The following is a 27,270-nucleotide window of genomic DNA, read 5'->3' as shown; positions in this document are numbered from 1 at the left end:
GCCACAGCAGCCATTATGGAATGGCACAGATATCCACTAGTTACCACCTATATTGTAAAATGTCATGAAACAAGCCCTCTTAATTTGAAGGGTTAGGCATAAGATTAGCAGTGCGGTTAAGGTTAGGTTTAAAATCACATTTGAAGAGAAATAGGCAGGGTTTATGACAATTCATGAAAACAAAATAGCTTTTCTAAATTTAAGGTAGGCAGTGTGATTAGGTTTACAATCACATTTTGAGAAGAGAAAGGGCAGGGGCTATGTCTGTGGCAGCTAGCTAGCACGTCACATTGAACAAAGAAGCTGATTGGCTGACACTGCCATTCCAAAATGGCTGTGGTGAATACTGTTAGCTAGCAGGAGCACAAAAATTAGTTTTCAGGGATGGATCTGTGTTAAGGTACAATTGAGTACAGTAGAATATCCCAGAGGTACTTTTTCTGACCCATATCTCACACTGGCTCCACAGTGTCCAGGGCAGCAGGTAGCCTAGCAGTTAAGGATGTTGGGCCAGTAACCGAAAGGTCGCTGAATCGAATCACCAAGCCTGCCAGGTGAAAAATTTGTCTGCCCTTGAGGAAGGCATAATTGCTATTGTAAGTTACTCTGGATATATGAGCGTCTGATAAATGACTCAAATGTAACCATGGTTCTGACCCCAGTAGATCTGTGTAAACAAGGGTTGAGTCTTCTGGCATGTTCAGCCTTTTATATACACTTAACCGCTTACCTTTAGGTTAAATTGTCATGCGAAAAATGGCTCAAATGGGGATTTTTGTCCTGTTTTCTAGCCAATGGTCAGATGTTTGGAATGGTGAGTTCATAGGTGCAGAACACTGGCAGTTTGTAGGTTTTGATAAAGTGCCACTTTGAAGAAAGCACAGTTTGTATTTTGGAATTCTGTTCATTTGAACACTCAATGGGTAAAACGAGGGGGAAACGTAATGCTTCCAAAGGAATGTCTTCAACACCCAAAGAATGAAGTTGTAAAGGATTTCTATTTTTAAAAGAATGTATCATGTGAAATTGGTTTGCTTGTTTTGTATAAAGTAGTATTGTATAATAAAGTAATTACTTTTTGAATTGAGAGCAATATAATGAAATCTTGACAGGTCTCCCATTTTTGCCCAAGCAAAAAAGTTGTGATCTATGATAGTTTATTTGACATAAATGATTCACATTTCCACCATGAGTAAAATCAGTCACTTCGGAGCAGGGAATGATCCATCGCTAAGGTTCTTCTCCTGTGGAGTTCAGAAAAGATACTTCAGTTTGGTGGTTGACACATTTTTCAGAGCTTGAAGCATGGAGAAACATACCCTTAAAATGCCCCGCAGGTCCACCAAGTCCTTCAGAACAGTGTTGCATAGATCAATCTGTTCCTTCAGGGAGACCAACTGGTCTTGGAGGTCTTCAAGTAGCTGTGCTGACCAAAACAAGGGTGAGTTGACTTTTTGGTAAATGTTCAGTCACCCTACTAACCAGAGACCAATAGAAGTTAAAACCTCTTAATTCAGAAAAGCACATGACCATCTAATAAGGTTAACTACATGTATGATTTCTATTTGGATGAAGTGTCTGGATACCTTCAGTTTACTACCTCCAAATTAGAAGTACTTTTTGAAGAAAAAATTAAAGTCCCACTGCTGACCTGTGTGTTTGAAGAGTCTATCCCATCATTTTGGGTAGCTGGAACCTTCACCATATCTACAATCAAATCACATTTTATTTGTCACATGTGCTGAATACAACAGGTGTAGAGCTTAGAGAAATGCTTAAAGGCCCTTAACCTACAATGCAGTTAAGAAAATACCTAAAACAAAATGAAAGAGCAGCAATAAAATAACAATAGCGAGGCTATATACAGGGGGTACTGGTGTCGAGGTAATATGTACATGTAGACTTGGCACTCCGGTACTGCTTGCCGTGTGGTAGTGGAGAGAACAGTCTATGACTAGGGTGGCTGGAGTCTTTGACCATTTTTAGGGCCTTCCTCTGAAACCACCTGATATAGAGGTCCTGGATGGCAAGAAGCTTGGCCCCAGTGATGTACTGGGTCATACACACTACCCTCTGTAGTGCCTTGTGGTTGGAGGCTGAGTAGTTGCCATACCAGGCAGTGATTCAACCAGTGCAACCATGCTCTCAATGGTGCAGCTGTAGAACCTTTTGAGGATCTGAGGACCCATGACAAATCTTCAGTCTCCCGAGGGGGAATGGTTTTGTCGTACCCTTTTCACGACTGTCTTGGTGTGCTTGGACCATGTTATGTGGACGCCAAGGAACATGAAGCTCTCAACCTGCTCCACTACAGCACCATCAACGAGAATGGCGGCGTGCTCGGCGCTCCTTTTCCTGTAGTCCACAATCTTGTCTTGATCACATTGAGGGAGAGGTTGTAATCCTTGCACCACACAGTCAGGTCTCAGACCTCCTCCCTATAGGCGGTCTCATCGTTGTCGGTGATCAGGTCTACCGTTGTTGTGCCATCTGCAAACTTGGTGTTGGAGTCCATGCAGTCATGAGTGAACAGGGGGGGGACTGAGTGCGCACCCGAGGGGCCCCCGTGTTGAGGATCAGCGTGGCGGATGGGTTGTTACCTACCCTTACCAGTTGGGGGTGGCCCATCAGGAAGTCCAGAATCCAGTTGCAGAGGGAGGTGTTTAGTCCCAGTGTCCTTAGCTTAGTGATGAGTTGAGGGCACTATGGTGTTGAACTGAGCTGTAGTCAATGAATAGCATTCTCATAGGTGTTCCCTTTGTCCAGGTTTGAAAGGACATTTGTTGAGTACAAGAGAAATTGCATCATCTGTGGATATGTTGTAGCAGTATGCAAATTGGAGTGGGTCTAGGGTTTCTGGGATAATGGTGTTGATGTGAGACATGACTAGCCTTTCAAAGCACTTCATAGCTACAGACGTGAGTGCTACGGGTCAGTAGTCATTTGGCAGGTTACCCTAGTCCCTGTGCCCAAAAACACTATGGTAGTCTGCTTGAAATATGTTGGTATTACATGCTCACAGGGAGATATTAAAAATGTCAATGAAGACACTTGCCAGTTGGTCAGCGCATACTCTGAGTACATGTCCTGGTAAATGTTGACCTTTTTAAAGATCTTACATCACCTGCAGAGAGCGTGATCCCACAGTCGTCCGAAAACAGCTGATGTGCTCATGCATGCGTGTGTTACTTGCCTCCAAGTGAGCATATTAGTTATTTAGCTTGTCTGGTAGGCTCATGTCACTGGGCAGCTCTCGGCTGTGCTTCCTTTTGTAGTCTAATAGTTTGCAAGCCTTGCCACATCTAACGAATATCGGAGCCGTTGTAGTACGATTCGATCTTCGTCACGTATTGACTCTTTGCCTGTTTGATGGTTCGTTGGAGGGCATAGCGGAATTTCTTATAAGCTTCCGCGTTAGTCCCACTCCTTGAAAGTGGCAGCCCTACCCTTTAGCTCAGTGCGAATGTTGCCTGTAATCCATGGCTTCTGGTTTTGGTATGCACGTACAGTCACTGTGGGGACGACGTCGTCGATGCACTTATTGTTGAAGCCAGGGACTGATGTGGTGTACTCAATGCCATCGGAAGAACCCCAGAACATATTCAAGTCTGTGCTAGTAAAACGGTCCTGTAGTTTAGCATCTGCTTCAGCTGATCACGGGTGCTTCCTGCTTTAAATTTTAGCTTGTACGCAGGAATCAGGAGGATAGAATTATGGTCAGATTTCCAAATGGAGGGCGGGGGAGAGCTTCATACACGTCTCTGTGTGTAGAGTAAAGGTGGTCTAGAGATTTTTCCCTCTGGTTGCACATTTAACATGCCAATAGAAATTAGGTAAAACTGGTTTAAGTTTCCCTACATTAAAGTCCCCGGCCAATAGGAACACCGCCTCTGGATGAGCGTTTTCCTGTTTTCTTATGGCGGTATATAGCTCAATGAGTGCGGTCTTAGTGCCAGCATCAGTCTGTGATGGTATGAAGACAGCTATGAAAAATACAGATAAACTCTAGGAAGATAGAGTATCTCATTATAAGCTGTAGACCACACTATCTCAGGCAAGCAAAACCTTGAGACTTCCTTAGATATCATGCACAATGGAAATGGCATTACAATTAAACAACCACTAATACAGATATATAGGCATTTGTGTAGTATAATGTTACCTGGAACCGACGCCATTTTTGTTTCCCTAGAAAATCACCTGGTCTGTACACTTGGGGGTTACACATGTGATATAGTTTTACTAATTGGTAATTGATTGGAGGCATGGTACAAGTTGAATAACTGAAGGTATCCTTGTAAATTTGATGTAATGGGCATGTACTATTTTGTTATTAGTTTGGATCAATATCAGCCACTTGTTATGCAAATTACAAAGCACATTTTGATCTTGTTTATTTTATAAACATTTTGCGAAGCTGTGTGCTTTCACTTTAAGGAAATGTGTGTCATTGTTTTGAGGGCGTTACCCAGAAGACAGTTAATGTTATTTCATCAGCCGACACAGCATGTAGCACCAACACTTTCTTTGAATACATTTTTAAAGTTTATTTCAAACTTAATGATATTAAAGACGCGTTTATAGACCGGAGATGGACAAACTAGGTGCAAAGAACTGAAGACAAATATTATGCGCTTGTCACCGCAGTCCGTCATAAATGGACCATCTGCCCGGTGTGATGATGCAAGACTGCAAGGTCGGTCCATTATGTCACCATTCAAACTCAAACGGCAAGGTTCTACAATTAAAATAAATTCTAAGTTGAATAGAGGTCCTTATAGTCCTTATGATAAGCTAATAGTTGTTAGCGAGATATATCATTCTCATGGTTTCAAGTGCACGTGTTAGGGCTCCCGAGAGGCGCAGCAGTCTAAGGCACTACAGTCCCTGGTTCGGATCCAGCCTAAATCACACCCGGCCGTGATTGGGAGTCCCATAGGGCGGCGCACAATTGGCCCAGCGTCGTCCGGGTTTGGCCGAGGTAGGCCGTCATTTAAAACTAGACTTACTTGTCTAGTTAAATAAAGGATACATATTAAAATATATATGTATTCTGCAATAACATGTCTCAAACTAAATAAATCTTGGGCTTTTTGTCAAATGCTTTGCATTAGCCACGTTCTGTTGTGGGGGAGATTGTTGAATGTCTACTCCTGATGAAATGTGATCATACATCAGTCAATGTAAGCTGTTTGCATAAGACCATTCATTCCTAATGGTTTGCTTTTGAAGTGTAGATGGTGCAGAAGTCCTGAATTCAACAGTGAAGGCTCTAAAGGATGGGCAAGTTGTGGCTGTGCCAACGGACACAATATATGGGCTGGCTTGCTTGGCTCAGAATTCCAATGCCATCAAAAAGGTGTATGACATCAAAGGACGTAATGGTGAGAAACCACTGGCCATTTGTGTTGGAGAAATCAAAGACATTTACAAGTAAGCGTGCATTGATGGTGTTCGTATCATTGTTCTTGTGGCTCAATGTCTTGCAACATGCCTAACTCACACTATAGGGCTGAGCTGAACTGGCCTGGCCTTGTTACGCATCTAACGTAGTTGCAAAAATCTACCTTGCTGGACAGGACAAAATGAAAATATTGGTGCCAGCACAGTACGGTTTGCATCAGCCCTATAATGTGAATCAGGCAATATTGCAGCCAAGCCTAAATGTTGTTTTTTTACCCTTGTGGTGGGAGGTACTGTAAGGTGTCAGTCAAAAAAGAATTGATAGGGGACCTGTTGCCTGGCCCTGTCACTCTAGTTCTGGAACGAGCTGAAGTACTCAACACTGACCTCAATCCCTTCACTCCGGTTACACTTCCATAGACATGGACAATTCACTGCCCCTAAAAGATTACAAATTATACTGTAATTCATAAACCACTCAATTTGAAAATGTGTGTTGCTTTTCTGCATGCTAGATTTTGGATTGGCATTTAGTAAGTTATTTATTACATGCATTGGGCTGTTGGTGATGATGTGTTTACCTTTTACTTCCAGTTAGTAGTAGTGTGCATCCCGGACCAGGCCTTCATGTGACGCCTCTGCCAGATGTGTCGGGAACCTCTTGCCCTCACCAGCACCAACATCAGCGCACACTCCAGCACTGTGGCTGTACATGTATGTTGAGACAACCCACCGTGTGTGAGAACTGTTTTTATTCCATGAACTGGAGAGGAGGTGGGACTACATCATCTACAACTAACCAAGGTTTATCAGTGCATCATTTTTCACTGATACTTAAAAGGACTTTGGCAAAATAGTAGTTATACAGGAGTTCCAGGATCTGTGGCCTCAGTTATCAGTGGTGGTGGATGGCGGACCAATAGGAGACAAGAGTCGGTTGGGGTCAACAGGCAAATACCGCATCATCAGACTTGGCTGGTGAGTAGTGATACTGGCCTGCTCAGCAGATTACAGGCCACTGACTGTAATACATTTCAATCCGTTTTGTTAATTTATCCAAGTTAAAAGTACATGAGCACATGTTGTGAGTAGTAGTTTAACCATACAGTATAGTGAAAATGACCTGTGGTAGTGATAACCCCCCCTGTTCTTTTCTGTTCTTTCAATGCCTTCTCTTCCACAGTCCATGTGCTAGAGGACTGTCAGAAGACACGGGATGAGTGAGGTTTGCCCCATTCGAATTCATGCCACATGCTGAAATGTACAACCAGCAAGAACCTGTGCTTACCATGGCCAAATACAACTCTGAATAATGGCAATGCCTGCAACGCTGAGGCGATTGATGATTTCTAAAGGAAGGACGGTCCTTTTGCACATTGCATGCTATCGTGGAATGCTCTGGGTTTCTTGTAAAACTTAAGGGATTTGTTTTTGTCTTTCTGGGTTATTAGCTGTCCAAGCATTGTTGTGTCTATGGGAAAACCCTTTTTTTCACAAATTGGTCTTCTGACCAATCAGATCAGCTCTGAAAAATATCTGATGAGAAAAGATCTGATGTGATTGGTCAGACCAATTGGTGGGGAAAAGAATATCAGGATTGGGCTGACTGTAAATGCAGCCTATGAGCTGTGATCTAGTGTATTATTGCTCAACAGTTTTGAGTACCTGATTACTGGTTTGTATAATGGACCAATGAGAGTATGTTGTTGACAATAAATGGCATGCATTATGCAGATCATGATGGCTTGGGTTGGTTTTCTCTCCTCGCCTATAGTACTGGGTGAATGTCAGTGTGGTGGATGAACTACTGCAAAAGCTCCTGTCCACAGAACACTCTCAATTACTTTTTTTTTTGGTAAGTGTCTTCTCACATGTTTGGAATGTAGATGGTCATTATTCAGTAATGCATATACATTAAGGAGTTAGCCTAGCGGTTAAGAGCATTGGGTCAGAAACCTGTCCTTGAGCAAGGCAGTTAACCCTCAAAATAAACAGCCTGACTATACATTTACATTGCCTGCGCACGAGAGTGACTGTTTATTTCTATAAAAAGTTGAATTATTTTAACGGACAATGTCCCAACCCTAATGGTGAATGAATCTGAAAAACCTGTTTTGAACAGATTGCATTTATTAAAACTGGTAATTGTGTGAGACTTAAAATATGAAATTGTTGAATGTCGTTTCTCACTGGTGGTGGTTGTTTTCTGTCTTCAGATAAAACGAAACTGCTGTGGACGTGGCGTTTCCCCTTGGCTGAATTGGTCTGTAATCACATGCTCCGATACCCCAACATCTCTGTGGAGCCCTCAGACTCTCCCTGGTGCACTGACATTAAACCATTTGGTCAAGCATGCTGTTTTCCCTTACACATTGGTTCGGCTCCGGGCTGAAGTTTCCCTAGGTACCGATCTAGGATTAGCTCCCCCAAACCTTAACCATTAGTTGGGGAAATGTACAACTGACCCTAGATCAGCACCTAGGGGCAACTTCACCCTACATCTTTGAGCTCCACATCCTTGTTAAGCCACACAGGAAATACCCCTTTACTTGGCAATGACCACACTTGCTTTGAGTGAAGAGAAAAGGCTAGACTTAATGAAGAGAAAATATAATCGTACAGTTCCACTAGCTCTCTCTCTCTCTCTCTCTCTCTCTCTCTCTCTCTCTCTCTCTCTCTCTCTCTCTCGTCCTTTATTCTCTCATACTTTCCAAGAAAGAGATGGCTTGTGGATGAAAGTCAAATCCTAGAAATGTCACCAGGTCTATTTTTATTGGGATTATCATTGTAAAACTTAAAAGGATTGTGCAGAAAGAAAAGTCATGCCAGGGTGCATTGTATCAAACAGATGGTTACATTGGACAGTGGTTTGTCAAAGTAGGACAGAGTGTACTGTGTACAGTATATTAGACTATTGACGTGTCCATCCATGCTAGTAGCGAGGATGGGGGTTGTCTAGAGGTTATCAGGAGGCAAGATCCAGGGCAGAGATATGGCAAGCAGGACGGGGAGCTTTCTGTTGCACATAAGAGTCAACTGTAGAATATCCCAAATATACCACATAATGCAATTTTGCACCCCCCCAAAAAAGTTAAAATGAGCATTTCTCTCTCTCTTTTTTTTCTTCTCTCCAGTCCAATTCCCACGCACTTGTCTCTCACACATTCATAAACCTCTACAGTCACTTGTGCTTTTTCTCTCTTTCACACATACCGTGCCAGTTCACATGAGCCATGTCTCTTTCTCCTTGTTGAACTGCTCTGCCCACCTCCTGGTGAGCTCCAGGTAGTGCTCAGGTTGGTGCGGCTGGTAATCCAAGTACAACCTGGTCACCGTCTTTTTTGGCACAGCCATCTCGATCTGCGTGCCCTCGTGCCACTCGTTGAACGACGTTATCGTGACGATCTCGGGCCGCACGTTCAGCGCCGCCTGCAAGGCTGTCTCGTAGTAGCGGCCGTTGACTCGGTTGCGCGTGTTGTGGTTGTTCCACGGTCTGACTGCGGTGTCGATGTAGCCCGGCCCGGCGCTAGGTATAAATAACAGGTTGTTACCGTCGCAGAACGCCTTGACCGCCTTCCAGTTCTGGTGGGATGAACCAAAAGAGAACCCGTTGGAGGCGAAGTACGTGTACATGCCATCGAAACCACCGGCAAGAATGTCATGCTTGTGGCGCTCCTCCACGATGAGGGCGATGAAGACACTGTCATACGGCGTGCCACGCAGGCTGTGGGAGCCCGTGGGGTGGAGCAGGTCGGACCAGTTCTCGGGCGGCGTCAGATACGAGTCATAAATGTAGAACAGAGGCAGGATATTCCCGGTGCTGGAGGTGAACTTGTAGAAGGCTCCGTGGTCCCCGTACCTTCAAACACAAATAAATGGACACAAGATTATTGATACAGATTTGGATATTTGCATGGAAGGAGAAATAACCTAGAAGTATCCTAATAAGATATGAATCGCATTCTAGAGTTATTTACATGTAATCTAGCATTCAGGAGACAGCAGAGGGAGCACAGCCCCAGCCAAATCGACGACACAGTGGAGAAGGTTAAAAGCTTCAAGTTCCTCGGCATACACATCACTGTGTGGTGAAGAAGGTGCAACAGTGTCTCATTTTAACATCAGGAGGCTGAATAAATTCGACTTCGTCCCTAAGACCCTCGCAAACTTTTAAAGATGGACCATTGAGAGCATCCTGTCAGGCTGTATCACCGCCTGGTACGACAACTGCACCGTCCGCAACCACAGGACTCTCCAGAGGGTGGTGCGGTCAGCCCAACGCATCACCGTAGCCACACTGCCTGCCCTTCAGGACATCTACAGCACCCGGTGTCACAGGAAGACCAAGAAGATCAAAGCTGGGACCGAGAGACTGCAACTGTTAGACTAATGATTACACCTTATATCAGCTCGATGCAGACAAGTGTGCGCAAGGTGGTCACTTTGATTACCAATGTGTCTCTCGACCTCTGTGCACCTACGTTGTAAACTTTCATTCATAGGCTAGGTTGTAGCAACCTCATGATGCGTTTAGGGAAAATTGGAGTGTCATGTCGTAGCTAAACCTGTCGCTGTTACATTTAACTGGGTGACTGGAATATGAATGAGAGTCATCCAATATGCTGTAATAGAAATAAGGCCATGCTCATTAAAAAAATGTCATGTGTATACGCCACTGGTCTATACATCCCATCGTGTGTGTATACACACACATACACAGTGCCTTCGGAAAGTATTCAGACACCTTTTTTTCACATATTGTTAGGTTACAACCTTATTCTAAAATGGATTTAAATAGTTTTTTCCCCTCATCAATCTACACGATACCCCATAATCAGAAAGTTTTTATTTTTATTTTATTTTTTACACTATTGCAAATTCATTAAACATGAAACTATCACATTTACATAAGTATTCAGCCCCTTACCACAGTACTTTGTTAAAGCACCTTTGGCAGGGATTACAGCCTCGAGTCTTCTTGGGTATGACGCTACAAACTTGGCACACCTGTATTTGGGGAGTTTCTCCCATTCTTCTCTGCAGATCCTCTCAAGCTCTATCAGGTTGGATGGGGAGTGTTGCTGCACAGCTATTTTCAGGTCTCTCCAGAGATGTTCGATTGGGTTCAAGTCTGGGCTCTGTCTGGGCCACTCAAGGATATACACTTGTCCCGAAGCCACTCCTGCGTTGTCCAGATGGAAGGTGAAACTGTTCCCCAGTCTGAGATCCTGAACGCTCTGGAGCAGGTTTTCATCAAGGATCTGTCTGTATTTTGCTCTGTTCATCTTTCCCTCGATTCTGACTTGCCTCCCAGTCCCTGCCACTGAAAAACATCCCCACAGCATATGATGCTGCCACCACCATGCTTCACCATAGGGATGGTGCCAGGTTTCCTCGGAACGTGACACTTGGCATTCAGGCCAAAGAGTTCGATCTTGGTTTCAACAAACCCAGAGAATCTTGTTTCTCATGGTCTGAGAGTCTTTAGGTGGCTTTTGGCAAATTACAAGCGGGCTGTCATGTGCCTTTTACTGAGGAGTGGCTTCCGTCTGGCCACTCTACCATAAAGGTCTGATTGGTAGAGTGCTGCAGAGATGGCTGTCCTTCTGGAAGGTTCTCCCATCTCCACAGAGGAACTCTAGAGCTCTGTCAGAGTGACCATTGGGTTCTTGGTCACCTCCCTGACCAAGGCCCTTCTCCCCCGATTGCTCAGTTTGGCCGGTACGGTCAGCTCTAGGAAGAGTCTTAAATGGTTCCAAACTTCTTCCATTTAATAATGATGGAGGCCACTGTGTTTTAGGGGAAGTTCAATGCTGCAGAAATGTTTTGGTACCCTTCCCCAGATCTGTGCCTAGACACAATCCTGTCTCTGAGTTCTACGGAAAGACCTCATGGCTTGGTTTTTGCTCTGACATGCACTGTCAACTGTGGGACCTTTTTATATATTGTGTACCTTTCCAAATCATATCCAATCTATTGAATTTACCACAGGTGGACTCATTTCAAGTTGTAGAAACAGCTCAAGGATGATCAATGGAAACAGGATGCACCTGACCTCAATTTAATTTAGCATAACAAAGGGTCTGAATACTTATGTAAATAAGGTATTTCTGTTTTTAATATTTAATACTGTCATGACGTTGACCTGGGGGTAGGTTTATGACAGTCATAAATACCTATTTCCCCCTTTTTCCTCTCTCTACCCTACTGATGTTACATTTGCAAAACCCTTGGTTAACATAGAGATTCTGGGAACATCAGAAGGTGAGGGGAAATTAACTATATTCTGGTAATCCGACCAATGGAACATATGCGGTGGTACTTAATGAAAATGGTGTCAGTTCGGTTGTCATCTGAGACATTCTCATCAATGATAAGATGACATAAACTCTAGGAATTGTTGTTCAATTTAAATGTTTGAATATTAAATTATTCGTGATGGGATGAAATGTGATTTTAGCTTCTAAAATGTGAGATCAGTGGCCCGCCCCTGTGAAGGGACATGGGCTATAAAACTTTTCAAACACACCCTCCTCTCCCTTCCTATATAAGCCCTTGACGACAATATAATCTCCTGTTGTGAGGACGATGGTCCGATGTCAGAATGGTTCAGATAATAACTACAGAACGAAGCCAACATCAGTGTGAGCTTTGGTTGCGAATGGTATGAACTTTGAACTCTTATTCACTACAGAAGTGATACCTCCTAGCCGTTGAGATAGCAACAGCCGCTGCAAACGAGGGTTAGGAAGGAACAGACTGAGTAACCCGTCTACCACACAACGACGTTACTACAACGTTTACCAGTTTACCAATTTACCAGCAGAGCAATTCTTCAAAGTACTCAGTTGGGCAACACGGCCTTCCATCTACCACCAACCTACGGAAGCGCAGCTCAGAGTAAATATTTATTGTATTTTCCTTTTCCATATGGGCGGTAATTTAGAATGCATAAGATACTGTATTTACGATAGCACAGCTTCACCCTTTGTTCCTCAGTCTTCCCGCTCTTTCACTCAAACCCAGCCCCTTTTCTTTTGTGTAACCAACTGTCATATCTGTTCCGCCCGCCAGGGACGTTTTCCTTTATGACGTCATTTGTAATCAAGTTATGATTTAATTATGTGTATGTGTAATTCTGTGTGATTAGTTAGGTGTTTAGTGTATAAATAATTAAACCCAATTTTGCATTGCTGATTCAACTTGTTAGCCAGGGTTCGTGAAGATAACCAAGAATTTACAACTCAGATGAGACTGAATTAAATAATGGGGTGCAATGGAGCAAAATAAATAAATACAGTAGGGCAGTGGTTCTTAACCTTGTTGGAGGTACTGAACCCCAACAGTTTTATATGCGCATTCACCGAACCCTTCTTAATTGGAAAAAAAATCAAATTCAAAACATATGTGTATATATTTGACTGGTACACAAAATGAACCGTGCATCAACATCACTGTGTTCAAAGAACAAAATCATCAAAACATTTTCACACAAAAACAAAAACATAATAATGAATATTTACTGCAAATCAGTGTGACTTCTGCTGTTGCCTTTCAGAGACCAGTTCAGAAATGCGCGGCTTCACCTTGGCAAGTGCCACTCATGTCATTTTCACAACAAAGTCTGTTCCTTTTCTTCGTTTTTATGTCCAGCATCCTCGAAAAGGATTGCTCGCAAAGATATGTTGTAACAAACGGTATGAAAATCTCCAGAGCTTTCTTAGCAATAACAGGGTACGTTACCATTTGTTGACACCAAAACGTTGAAAGCATTGTTGTTCTGAAAAGTTGCTGTTGAACCTGGCTCTGCTGAATTTCAATGATTTCATCGAGGTATTCATCATTGACATCTGTTGTCTCAACACTAAACGTGAACGGCTGTCTCACCCATGCTGGATATGACTCTCTTGTAGGGAAGTATCCGTCGAGAGACTTTGCAAGCTCATCTAAGTGCATGGCAATTGCTTGCTTCAGTTCAGTGGGTACAGAAATGTCTTCGATTCCAGATACATCTTCGATCTTACTTACACAGTCGTCCAGCAGGGGAAAGTTTGCGAAGTGTTTGTTCTCTGTTCGTCGTTTCCATAACAGTAGCTTTTTTGAAAAGCCTTCAGGTTTTCCTCAGCTTCGATGATGTTGACTCCACCGCCCTGCATCTTTTGATTGAGATGATTGAGAGCTGCGAAGATATCGGCCATGTACGCTAAAATGAGAATGAACTCAGAATTTTTGAAGCAATCTGCATGACAATGTTGGTGCTCTTGCAAAAACAGGGCTAATTCCACACGCACGGCAAAAACACGATTCAGCACCTGTCCCCGGGATAACCACCTAACATTAGAATGGTACAGAAGTACCTCGAATTCAGAGCCCATTTCTTTACACAGCTCACTGAAGATGCGATGCCGCAGAGCACTAGTTCGCACATAGTTCACGCATTCAACTACAATTTTTAATACTTCTGCCAGTTTTGGAGGAAAGGTTTTTGTTGCCAATGCATGCCTGTGCAGAATACAATGCATAACAATGATGTGTGGTGCATTGGCTTTCACTAGCGCACCAAAACCAGACTTTCTTCCCAGCATGACTGGAGCTCCGTCCGAACAAACTGCAGAAACCATATCCCACGAAAGATTGTTGTCTTTGAAGAAGTCATCCACAAGTTTCTTCACATCGGCTGCCTTGGTTGTTGTTGTAAGAGGCTTACAAAATAAAAATTCTTCCTTTATCACGTCGTCTTTCACATAGCGCACGAATACAGCAAGCTGGCTTAGATTGGAAACGTCTGTGGTCTCGTCGAGTTGAAGGCTGAATTTTGCCGGACTTGAAATCAGATCTGCAACTACTTGAGCCAAGATGTCTTTGCTCATGTCCTCTATTCTGTTGCTGATGGTGTCATTTGAAAGAGGAATTTGGGATAACTTCGGCCTCTTTTCCCAGCATGATATTCGCCATCTTCAACACAGCTGGTTTCATGAGTGTTTCACCAATGGTGTGTGGTTTGCCCTGCTTTGCGATCAGGTAAGCAACTTCGTACGATGCTGTGAGGATCGGTTTGTTGATGGGTACAAAGCCGAGAACAGGCAGAGTAGCCTTTTCATCGAATCTGGCTCTCTTCACCTTGAATTCAGCGAGCGTTGTGTTCTTATATTTTCCATCTCCATGCAGCTTAAGGAAGTGTTCTCTTAGTTTTGAAGGTGCTAGACTAGAATTGCTCAACTTGGCATTGCAAATCATGCAGTTAGGACACTGACTCCCATCACGTTCGGTTATACATGTAAATCCATATTGTACATATTCGTCCGACCACTTTCTTTTTTTGCTCGACATAGTAAGTATGAAGGGATTAAAATATTAAGAAAGAAATCACAAGACGTACCATCACCATAGTCACAAACTGAGCGCGCCAAATTCCCTGCAGCACAGATAGGCCAAGCGATGTAGCGTGATCACCTGCAGCCAATGATGGCCAAGCGGAGCGTGTCATCACGAATCATATGAATCGGATGTTTGTCTTGACCTCCGCCGAACCCCTGAGACCGACTCACCGAACCCCTGGGGTTCGATCGAACCCAGGTTAAGAACCACTGCAGTAGGGGGAGAGGTAGTTGTTTGGGCTAAATTATAGATGGGCTATGTACAGGTGCAGTCATCTGTGAGCTGCTCTGACAGCTGGTTCTTGAAGCTAGTGAGGGAGATAAGTGTTCCCAGTTTCAGAGATTTTTGTAGTTCGTTCCAGTCAGGCGGCCAAAGGAAGAATTGGTTCGGGGGTGACCAGAGAGATATACCTGCTGGAGCGCGTGCTACAGGTGGGTGCTGCTATGGTGACCAGCGAGCTGAGATAAGGGGGGACTTTAAGCTAGCAGGGTCTTGTAGATGACCTGGAGCCAGTGGGTTTGACGACGAGTATAATGCGAGGGCCAGCCAACGAGAACGTACAGGTCGCAGTGGTGGGTAGTATATGGGGCTTTAGTGCAAAAACGGATGGCACTGTGTTAGACTGCATCCAATTTGTTGAGTAGGGTATTGGAGGCTATTTTGTAAATGACATCGCCGAAGTCGAGGATCGGTAGGATGGTCAGTTTTACAAGGGTATGTTTGGCAGCATGAGTGAAGGATGTTTTGTTGCGAAATAGGAAGCCAATTCTAGATTTAACTTTGGATTGGAGATGTTTGATGTGAGTCTGGAAGGAGAGTTTACAGTCTAACCAGACACCTAGGTAATTGTAGTTGTCCACATATTCTAAGTCTGAACCGTCCAGAGTAGTAATGTTGGACAGGCGGACAGGTGCAGGCAGCGATCGGTTGAAGAGCATGCATTTAGTTTTACTTGTATTTAGGGGCAATTGGAGGCCATTGAAGGAGAGTTGTATGGCATTGAAGCTCACCTGGAGGGTTGTTAACACAGTGTCCAAAGAAGGGCCAGAAATATACAGAATGGTGTCGTCTGCGTAGAGGTGGATCAGAGACTCACCAGCAGCAAGAGCGACATCATTGATGTATACAGAGGAGAGTCAGTCCAAGAATTGAACCATGTGGCACCCCCATAGAGCCTGCCAGAGGCCCAGACAACAGGCCCTCCGATTTGACACACTGAACTCTATCAGAGAAGTAGTTGGTGAACCAGGCGAGGCAATCATTTGAGAATCCAAGGCTATCGAGTCTGCCGATGAGGATGTGGTGATTGACAGAGTCGAAAGCCTTGGCCAGGTCAATAAATACTGCTGCACAGTATTGTTTCTTATCGATGGCGGTTTAGATATCGTTTAGGACCTTGAGCGTGGCAGAGCTGCACCCATGACCAGCTCTCAAACAAGATTGCATAGCGGAGAAGGTATGGTGGGATTCGAAATGGTCGGTAATATGTTTGTTGACTTGGCTTTCGAAGACCTTAGAAAGGCAGGGTAGGATAGATATAGGTCCTTAGCAATTTGGGACAAGAGTGTCTCCCCCTTTAAAGAGGGGGATGACCGCAGCTGCTTTCCGATCTTTGGGAATCTCAGATGACACAAAAGAGAGGTTGAACAGGCTAGTAATAGAGGTGGCAACAATTTCGGCAGATCATTTTAGAAAGAAAGGGTCCAGATTGTCTAACCTGGATGATTTTTAGGGGTCCAGATTTTGCAGCTCTTTCGAAACATCAGCTGACTGGATTTGAGAGAAGGAGAAATGGGGAAGGCTTGGGCGAGTTGCTGTGGGGGGTGCAGTGCTGTTGACCGGAGTAGGGGTAGCCAGGTGGAAAGCATGGCCAGCCGTAGAAAAATGCTTATTGAAATTCTCAATTATAGTGAATTTATCTGTGGTGACAGTGTTTCCTGTCTTCAGTGCAGTGGGCAGCTGGGAGGAGGTGTTCTTATTCTCCATGGACTTTACAGTGTCCCAGAACTTTTTTGAGTTTCTCTTGCAGGAAGCAAATTACTGCTTGAAAAAGCTAGCCTTGGCTTTTCTAACTGCCTGTGTATATTGGTTTCTGGCTTCCCTGAAAAGTTGCATATCACTTGGGGTGGTTTGATGCTAATGCAGAACGCCATATGATGTTTTTGTGTTGGTTAAGGGCAATTGGTTAGGACATCTACTTTGTGCATGACATGAGTAATTTCTCCAACAATTGTTTACAGACAGATTATTTCACTTATAATTCACTGTATCACAATTCTAGTGGGTCAGAAGTTTACTTACACTAAGTTGACTGTGCCATTAAACAGCTTGGAAAATTCCATAAAATTATTTCATGGCTTTAGAAGCTTCTGATAGGCTAATTGACATAATTCGAGTCAATTGGAGGTGTACCTGTGGATGTATTTCAATGCCTACCTTCAAACTCAGTGCTTGACATCATGGGAAAATCAAAAGAAATCAGCCAAGACACCAGAAAATAAATTGTAGACCTCCACAAGTCTGGTTCATCCTTTGGAGCAATTTCCAAACGCCTGAAGGTACCACATTCATCTGTACAAACAATAGTACGCAAGTATAAACACCATGGGACCACGCAGCCGTCTTACAGCTCAGGAAGGAGAGGCATTCTGTCTCCTAGAGATGAACGTACTTTGGTGCGAAAAGTGCAAATCAATCCCAGAACAACAGCGAAGGACCTTGTGAAGATGCTGGAGGAAACGGGTACAAAAGTATATTTTTCCACAGTAAAATGAGTCCTATATCAACGTAACCTGAAAGTCTGCTCAGCAAGGAAGAAGCCACTGCTCCAAAACCACCATAAAAAGGCAAAGACTACGGTTTCCAACTGCACATGGGGACAAAGATGGGACTTTTTGGAGAAATGTCCTCTGGTCTGATGAAGCAAAAATAGAACTGTTTGGCCATAATTACCATCATTATGTTTGGAGGAAAAAGGGGGAGGCTTGCAAGCCGAAGAACACCATCCCAACCGTGAAGCACTTGGGTGGCAGCATCATGTTGTGTGGGTGCTTTGCTGCAGGAGGGACTGGTGCACTTCACAAAAAAGATGGCTTCATGAGGTAGGAAAATTGTGGATATATTGAAGCAACATCTCAGGACATCAATCAGGAAGTTTAAGCTTGGTCGCAAATGTGTCTTCAAAATGGACAATGACCCCAATCATACTTCCAAAGCTGTGCCAAAATGGCTTAAGGACAACAAAGTCAAGGTATTGGAGTGGCCATCACAAAGCCCTGACCTCAATCCCGTAGAAAATGTGTGGGCAGAACTGAAAAAACCTGTCTCAGTTACAACAGCTCTGTCAGGAGGAAGCTTGTGGGAAGCTTATGGAATGCTACCCAAAACGTTTGACCCAAGTTTAACAATTTAAAGACAATGCTACCAAATACCAATTGAGTGTGTAAACTTCTGACCCACTGGGAATGTGATGAAAGAAATAAAAGCTGAAATAAATAATTTTCTCTACGACATTTCACATTCTTAAAATAAAGTGGTGATCCTAACTGACCTAAGACAGGGAATTTTTAAATGTCAGGAATTGTGAAAAGGTGAGTTTAAATGTACTTGGCTGTATGTATATATCGTACCAGTCAAAATTTTGCACACACCTACTCATTCAAGGGTTTTTCTTTATTTTTACTATTTTCTGCATTGTAGAATAATGAAGACATCATAACTATGACATAACACATATGGAATCATGTAGTAACCAAAGAATTGTTAAACAAATCAAAATATATTTTATATTTGAGATTATTCACAGAAGCCACCCTTTGCCTTGAAAGACAGCTTTGCACACTCTTGGCATTCTCTCAACCAGCTTCAATTAACAGGTGTGCCTGGTTAATTTGTGGAATTATTTTCCTTAATGTGTTTGAGCCAATTAGTTGTGTTGTGACAAGGTAGGGGTGGTATACAGAAGATAGCCTTATTTGGTAAAAGACCACATCCATATTATGGCAAGAACAGCTAAAATAAGCAAAGAGAAAGGACAGATTCCCAAACTTTTTATAATCCCGTACCCCTTCAAACATTCAACCTCCAGCTGCATACACCCTCTATCACCAGGTTCAGCGCACTCTCAAATGTTGTTTTTTGCCATCATTGTAAGCCTGCCACACACACACTATACGATACATTTATTAAACATAAGAATGAGTGAGTTTGTCACAACCTGGCTTGAAAGGATGCACATAACTCTGCAATGTTGGGTTGTACAAGAGAGAGTCTTAGTCTTAAATCATTTTCCACACACAGTATGTTCCTGTATTTAGTTTTCATGCTAGTGAGGCCCGAGAATCCACTCTCACAATAGATACGTGGTTGCAAAGTTCAAGTGCAAGTTCAAATCCCCGAGCTGACAAGGTACAAATCTGTCGTTCTGCACTGTTCCTTGGCCGTCATTGAAAATAAGAATTTGTTCTTAACTGACTTGCCTAGTTAAATAAAGGTAAAATAAATAAGGGTATCAGTGTCTCATGTTTTGCCCAGGCAGGATACTCTGAGCGCAGCCCAATCCAGAAATCTGACAGTGGCTTCTGATTTAAATGACATTTTCACAGAACCGCTTGTTGCAATTTCGATGAGGCTCTCTTGTTCAGATATCGGTAAGTGGACTGGTGGCAGGGCATGAAAGGGATGCCAAATCCAGTTGTTTGTGTCATCTTTCGGGACACACAAAAAAAATCATACAATGATGGAAAGACCTGTGTGTTGTCCTTGTTAATGCAGACAGAGAAGAGCTCCAACTTCTTAATCGTAGCCTCAATTTTGTCCCCCACATTGAATATGGTTGCAGAGAGTCCCTGTAATCCAAGAAAAAACATCACCCATATAGGCCAGTCGTGTGAGAATCTCGTCAGTAAAAACTTTAAGCTCGTCTCTGTTAAACATTTTTGTCTACTTTGCCCCTTGATAACCAGCACACTTATGTATTCAGGGGCCTTGTTTCAGGGGCTTGCTTTAATAAAGTTAACCATTTTCACTGTAGTGTCCAAAACGTCTTTCAAGCTGTTAGGCATTCCCTTGGCACCAAGAGCATCTTGGTAGATGCTGCAGTGTGCCCAAGTGGCGTCGGGAGCAACTGCTTGCATGCGCGTTACCACTCCACTATGTCTCCCTGTCGTGGCTTTTGCGCCATCAGTACAGATACCAACACATTTTGACCACCAAAGTCCATTTGATGTCACAAAACTGTCCACTACTTTAAAAAATATCCTCTCCTGTTGTCCTGGTTTCCAGTGGTTTGCAGAGGATGATGTTTTCCTTAATTGATCCCCCATAAACGTAACGGACATCTTACAGGAGCTGTGCCAGGCCTGCCACGTCTGTTGACTCATCCAGCTGTAATGCATAAAATTCACTGGTTTCAAGACATTTCCTGCCATGTCACTGATGCGTCGTGAAACAGTGTTGTTTGATGAAGGCATTGTCTGTATAGTTTTTTGGGGGCCTTTTCCCCCAGCATTGTCCCAGCCGAGGCGGCAGGAATAGTTAAGTCCTCTACAATAGTATGGGGCTTGCCTGTCCTAGCCATTCGATAGCTCACCATATAAGACGCTTCTAGCCCCTTCTTATTAATGGTATCTGTTGCTTTTATACATGTCTTACTACTCTAAAGCTGTCTTAATTCTCACTCAAAAAACTCCTGTGGCTTATTTTTCAAATTGGCATGTTTTGTTTCTTTGCAAGAGTGAAGGTTTCATCGAGTTGTGAGATAGTACTTTTGCACATATAACACACTGTGGCTAAGGAAAGGCACTACTCCCAATATAAGTGAACCCCAAATCAATGTAGTTCTCATAATATTTGAGCCTCTTTGTGCTTTCCCGGGTAAGGGGCACTAGCTTTTCAGCTACATGAGATTCACAACTGTCAATGTCCAAGCTAGCTGGGTTAACAATAAATGTAGAATTACTGATGCTAGCATTGGATGTGCTCGTGGAAGCAGAACAACTTGTGTCGTCAACGGGTACAGGTGTAGTAGTGCTGGTAGTAGCAGTACTACCAGTAGAGCTGGTATGTGTATCTATGGACATGGGCCGTACTTTTTTTAGCCATTAATCCATTTTCGAGCAAACGGAATGAACAGCAGCTACGTTTGGCTACATACGGACCGTTAGTGGAATTCCCATGAGAGAGTAACGGTTAATGTGATTGGATGTTAATTATTTGATGAGGCTACCTGTATGTATAGCCCTGTTGGAAAATATAAATGGATTGTGAAAATATGAAGGGAAAAAAAGTGAATCACAATTTTTATTTAGCATACCCCCAACAGCATTGTGCGTACCTGTACCCCAGTTTGTTAATAACTGCTTTAAGACATGAAGGTCAGACAATTAGGAAAATGTCAAGAACTTGAAAAATGTTTGGAGTGCAGTCGCAAGAAAACATCAAACGCTATGATGAAACTGGCTCTCATGAGGACCGCCACAGAAAAGGAAGAAAATAGTGAAAATAAAGAAAAACCCTTAAATCAGTAGGTGTGTCCAAACTTTTGACTAGTACAGTATCTACCTACCGATCTACCGATCTACCGATCTACCTACCTGCCTACCTACCTACCTACCTACCTACCTACCTACCTACCTACCTACCTACCTACCTACCTACCTACCTACCTACACACTCACTCACTCACTCACTCACTCACTCACTCACTCACTCACTCACTCAGGACTCCGAAATTGCTCGTCTTAATATTTCTATATGTTTTAAGTACATTCATACTGCACTGTTGGAGCTAGGAACACAAGCATTTCGCTACACCCACAATAACATCTGCTAAACGTGTGTAAACGACCAATAGAATTTGATTTGAAGTGAACTGTGTCTCAGTCCTTTAAAAGGGTCTATGTTGTCTGAAAACTACTGTTTTCAACAGGAAAGTTCAACAAGGTTTTACTTTGTGTCCACTTCAATTTGAAGTTATTCTAAACAAAGACGAGACCTACCTGTCGATGATATACTTGATGTTGTCATGGACACTGTGGTCGCTCCGCCCTCTGTAAGGCTGGAGATGAAATGCAACCTGAAGAGAAAATAACAAAACATCTTAGTCCACAGCTTTCCATTCATTGCATTGTTGTCACATATTTGTAAGTGTGTCTATGCAGCCAGCCCAACCATCTAGGTGATGAGTTAGTATTGACTCAAACTCTAGAGAATATTCACATCTGAAAAGGTGGCAGGGGCTGGGCTGTGTTCAGCTGCCACTTGGGTCTAATTGAGAGCTATTCAAAGCCTAAGGACGCAGCAGGAGCAATACATCCATTATTATGCAGCCATTATAATAAGCAGTTGTTACAACAACGGCAAAATGACTTCAAGTGTTGTGTCCAAATACTGGTGGAGCCAACTAATAAAATAATCTGACCAGAGAGGTCCAGAACCTGGAGAACAGTTTGCAGTTCTCCCAGGGTCTGCTCGATGAGTTTAATCGGGAAATGGCAAGATGACGACAATCTGTAAGCCTCTGAGAGAGAACATTAGTTCTGTATGTGAATCCATGATAACAATGACAGATAAATCAGATTATCTCGAAGGAGTAAATCATTCCAGGTGACTACCTCATGAAGCTGGTTGAGAGAATGCCAAGAGTATGCAAAGCCATCATCAAGGCAAACGGTGGCTACTTTGAAGAATCTCAAATATAAAATATATTTTGATTTGTTTAACAGTTTTTTGGTTTCTACATGATTCCATGTGTTATTTCATAGTGTTGATGTCTTCACTATTATTCTACAATGTAGAAAATAGTAAAAAATAAAGAAAAAAATAAAGAACGAGTAGGTGTGTCCAAACTTTTGACTGGTACTGTATATTCAGAACCATATACCCAGTAATGCTGAGAGAAGATCTCATGTCAAGTGTTATTGAAGTAGTGTGGCTTCAGGTTCACCTGCCTCATCTAAAGCCTATTACACTATCTAAATAATGTGTGTGAAATGCTTGATAGTGTATTTGATGTAAACAGAGTCCACTCAAGAGGAAGCTTCTCGCTGTAACCAGTGCCTTTTAATCTGATTCAGGTTATTAATCAATTTACCAAGGTGTTTACAAACACTAAAGGAACAAGATCATCCATACAGTATGTATTGATGATCAAATGTTTACTAATACTGTGGAACTCTTTTCTAAAGCTGTATCCGTACCCATTGGATGCAGTGATCACAATATAGTGGCTATATCTAGGAGAACCAAGGTTCAAAAAGCTGGGCCTAAAATAGTGTATAAAGAGATCATACAAAAGATTTAGCTGTGACTCTTATGTGGATGATGTAAAAAAATATATATTTGTTTGTCTGATTTATGAAATTGCTTCATCCAGTTATTGATAAACATGCACCTGTTAAGAAACTGACTGTTAGAACTGTTAAGGCTCCATGGTATTGATGAGGAAATTAGAAACTGACTGTTAGAACTGTTAAGGCTCCATGGTATTGATGAGGAAATGAGAAACTGGATGGTTGACAGAAGGGGGGGCAAAAGGAAAGGCGAAAAAGTCTGGCAGAACATCTGACATCTGAAAAATGACGTGACTAAACTTAACAAAAAGAAGAAGAAACTGTATTAATGAAACCAAGATCAATGATGTAAAGAACGATGGAAGAAAAAAAACTTTTCCGTACTTTAAGTTAAATGATTGTCAGAAAGACAAATTCAACTCCATCTTTCATTGAAGCAGATGGCTTATTCATCACAATGATGTTGCCAATTATTTGAATGATTACTTAATTGGCAAAATGGCCAAACTTAAGCAGGAAATGCTAACAACGGACAGTGAGCCAACATATTAATGCATAAAGAAACAAATAATGAAAGAAAAGCAAGTCGGAAGTTTACATACACCTTAGCCAAATACATTTAAACTCAGTTTTTTCACAATTCCTGACATTTAATCCTAGTAAAGATTCCCTGTTTTAGGTCAGTTAGGATCACCACTTTATTTTAAGAATGTGAAATGTCCGAATAATAGCAGAGAGAATTATTTATTTCAGCTTTTATTTCTGTCATCGTATTCCCAGTGGGTCAGAAGTTTGCATACACTCAATTAGTATTTGGTAGCACTGCCTTTAAATTGGGTCAAATGTTTTGGGTAGACTTCCACAAGCTTCCCACAATAAGTTGAGTGAATTTTGCTCCTGACAGAGCTGGTGTAACTGAGTCAAGTTTGTAGGCCTCCTTCTTCACACACGCTTTTTCAGTTCTTCCCACAAATGATTTATGATTGAGGTCAGGGCTTTGTGATGGCCACTCCAATACATTGACTTTGTTGTCCTTAAGCCATTTTGCCACAACTTTGGAAGTATGCTTGGGGTCATTGTCCATTTGGAAGACCCATTTGCGACCATGTCTGGAGATGTTGCTTCAATATATCCACATAATTTTCCTCCCTCATGATGCCATCAATTTTGTGAAGTGCACCAGTCCCTCCTGCAGCAAAGCACCCACACAACATGATGCTGCCACCCCTATGCTTCATGGTTTGGATGGTGTTCTTCGGCTTGCAAGCCTCCTCCTTTTTCCTCCAAACATAACAATGGTCATTATGGCCAAACAGTTCTATTTTTGTTTCATTTCTCCAAAAATACATTTCTCCAAAAAGTACGATCTTTGTCCCCATGTGTAGTTGAAAACTTTAGTCTGGCTTTTTTATGGCGGTTTTGGAGCAGTGGATTCTTCCTTCCTGAGCGGCCTTTCAGGTTATGATGATATAGGACTCGTTTTACTGTGGCTATAGATATGTTTCTACCTGTTTCCTCCATCATCTTCACAAGGTCCTTTGCTGTTGTTGTGGGATTGATTTGCACTTTTCACACATAAGTACTTCATCTCTAGGAGACAGAACGTGTCTAGAAATGTGTCCCGAATGTGTCCCGAAATGACATCATTTTCGGGAATTTTCCAAGCTGTTTAAAGGCACAGTCAACTTAGTGTATGTGAACTTCTGACCCACTGGATACAGTGAATTATAAGTGACATAATCTGTAAACAATTGTTGGAAAAATGACTTGTGTCATGCATAAAGTAGATGTCTTAACCGACTTGCCAAAACTATAGTTTGTTAACAAGAAATTTGTGGAGTGGTTGAAAAACAAGTTTTTATGACTCCAACCTAAGTGTATGTAAACTTCTGACTTCAACTGTACATGTCAGCAACCACAGCTAATGAAGTCACTGAAACCCTTAACAAGGAGTTGCAGTCAGTTTTGGAATGAGTGGCCAGTAATAAACTGGTCCTGAACATCTCTAAAACTAAGAGCATTGTATTTGGTACAAATCATTCCCTAAGCTCTAGACCTCAGCTGAATCTGGTAATGAATGGTGTTGCTGTTGGACAATTTGAGGAAACTAAATTACTTGGTGTTACCTAAGATTACAAACTGTCTTGGTCAAAAACATATAGGTTCAATGGTTGTAAAGATGGGGAGAGGTCTGTCTGTGATAAAGAGATGTTCGGATTTTTTGACACCACACTCCACAAAGCAAGTCTCCTGCAGTCTGTAGTTTGATCTTATCTTGATTCTTGTCCAGTCGTGGTCAAGTGCTGCAAAGAAAGACCTAGTTAAGCTGCAGCTGGTCCAGAACAGAGCGGCACATCTTCATTGTTCTTCATTGTAATCAGAGGGCAAATATAAATAATATGCATGCCAGTCTCCCTTGAGGAGGAGAGACTGACTGCATCACTTCCTGTTTTTATAAGAAACATTCATGTGTTGAAAATTCCAAATTGTTTGCATAGTCAAGTCACACACAGCTCTGACACACATACACTAACCCCACCAGGCATGCCACCAGGGGTCTTTTCACAATCCCCAAATCCAGAACAAACTCAATAAAGTGTACAGTATTATATAGATCCATTATTGCATGGCACTCCCTTCATCTCCTATTGCTCAAATGAACAGCAAACCTTATTTCAAAAAACAAATAAAGCAACACCTCCCGGCACAACGCCCCTCCCCTATTGGACCGAGATATATATTTTTTTTTGTGAATTATTTTTACCCCTTTTTCTTCCCAATTTCGTGGTATCCAATTCTTAGTAGCTACTATCTTGTCTCATTGCTACAACTCCCGTACGGGCTCGGGAGAGACGAAGGTTGAAAGTCACGCGTCCACCGATACACAACCCAACCAAGCCGCACTGCTTCTTCACACAGCGCGCATCCAACCCGGAAGCCAGCCGCACCAATGTGCCAGCCGAACCAAGGAAACACCATGCACCTGGCAACCTTGGTTAGCGTGCACTGCGCCCGGACCGCCACAGGAGTCGCTGGTGCGCGATGAGACAAGGATATCCCTACTGGCCAAACCCTCCCTAACCCGGACGACACTAGGCCAATTGTGCATCGCCCCACAGACGACCCTGTTGCGGCCGGTTACGACAGGGCCTGGGCGCGAACCCAGAGTCTCTTAACTACTGCGCCACCTGGGAGGCCGGACCGAGATAACAGTCCTGCCCGCGTAGACTAACAGTCCTGCCCGCGTAGACTAACAGTCCTGCCCGCGTAGACTAACAGTCCTGCCCGTGTAGACTAACAGTCCTGCCTGCGTAGACTAACAGTCCTGCCCGCGTAGACTAACAGTCCTGCCTGCGTAGACTAACAGTCCTGCCCATGTAGACTAACAGACTAACAGTCCTGTATTGATACCCTTTGTAGGCTATGTGCCATTTTTAAATGTAGGTAGTTCTATCCTTGAACTGTTCTTGTATATTAATGTTCTGTATTATGCCATGTTCTGTGTTCTGTGAGTCACTGCGAATCCTAATAAAATATCCCCCCCCGACCCCCAAAATACAGTCACAGCTAATTACATCTAAATGAAAGTAACACTACCCCTTCTCCCCCGCTCTACTTTTCATCGAAAGTTGAACCACAAATTGTGGCTGATATTTGAACCCCAACTCTCAAGCATTTATAACTGCAACAGTCATATTTCTCGGCCAACAGAAGTGGACGAAGTGGGTGCCCAGAAATGTCCTCATACGATATTAACACTCACAAGTGTTAATATGTTGACCAATCTTTACAGACTGTGTTATAGGATTGTCTCAGACGATGACTGTTTCAGCACTGGTGTTATGCCATGACAAATAACCTGACACATCTATCCCATGTTCATTCGTCATCCCCCTAAAGCCCAGTGAATCATAGTTCTATTCCAGCTGACTATTCCTCCATGAGGAACCGAGTGGCTGAACACACGATGGATCAGCTACGAATCAAATACAAAAATATTTAACTTGAATTTTTTAAGAGTAAGAGTGGAGAATTGCACTACTTTGAATTATATATGATCAAAGTGGACCACTTTTCTTCTCTCGCAACGGGTTCTGCAGGGGCCCAGTATGAAAGAAACTGGATGGATAGAGCCATAAGCAGAATGGAAGCAGCAACACCTCGCCAGTTTGATAACATACGTCTGCTGCTTTTGATG

The 27,270-nt window shown here is 42.8% G+C and overlaps 1 protein-coding gene and 2 long non-coding RNA genes across 4 annotated transcripts in view; 1 reads left to right on the top strand and 2 right to left on the bottom strand.

Moving 5' to 3' along the window:
• Nucleotides 1–1,102: 1,102 nt before the first annotated feature.
• Nucleotides 1,103–4,204, bottom strand: LOC123997580. Its single transcript, XR_006832134.1, has 4 exons — nt 4,163–4,204; nt 1,652–1,707; nt 1,320–1,421; nt 1,103–1,244 (listed from the first exon to the last, which is right to left on the bottom strand). It is a non-coding gene; the product is annotated as an uncharacterized LOC123997580 (long non-coding RNA).
• A 258-nt stretch (nt 4,205–4,462) lies between these two features.
• On the top strand, nt 4,463–6,765 carry LOC123997609. Of its 2 annotated transcripts, none has more exons than XR_006832137.1 (4): nt 4,463–4,696; nt 5,238–5,433; nt 5,998–6,381; nt 6,587–6,765. It is a non-coding gene; the product is annotated as an uncharacterized LOC123997609 (long non-coding RNA). The 2 variants fall into 2 exon arrangements; XR_006832138.1 differs by having other exon boundaries at nt 4,463–4,981.
• Nucleotides 6,766–8,173: 1,408 nt separating this feature from the next.
• Nucleotides 8,174–27,270, bottom strand: part of LOC123997466 (glycoprotein endo-alpha-1,2-mannosidase-like protein) — a 40,432-nt gene continuing 21,335 nt past the window's right edge. Inside the window, exons 3-4 of the mRNA XM_046301739.1 lie at nt 21,780–21,856; nt 8,174–9,262 (exon numbers count right to left, since the gene is read on the bottom strand). Of these exons, the coding sequence (XP_046157695.1) occupies nt 8,626–9,262; nt 21,780–21,856 (714 nt within the window). The 3' untranslated portion in view covers nt 8,174–8,625. The remainder of the gene's footprint in view (nt 9,263–21,779; nt 21,857–27,270) is intronic.

The sequence above is a fragment of the Oncorhynchus gorbuscha genome, linkage group LG15, assembly GCF_021184085.1.
Source record: "Oncorhynchus gorbuscha isolate QuinsamMale2020 ecotype Even-year linkage group LG15, OgorEven_v1.0, whole genome shotgun sequence".
In the NCBI taxonomy this organism is placed as follows: domain Eukaryota; kingdom Metazoa; phylum Chordata; class Actinopteri; order Salmoniformes; family Salmonidae; genus Oncorhynchus; species Oncorhynchus gorbuscha.
Note: the sequence above shows the minus strand (reverse complement) of the source record. Positions and strands in the feature narration are given on the sequence as shown.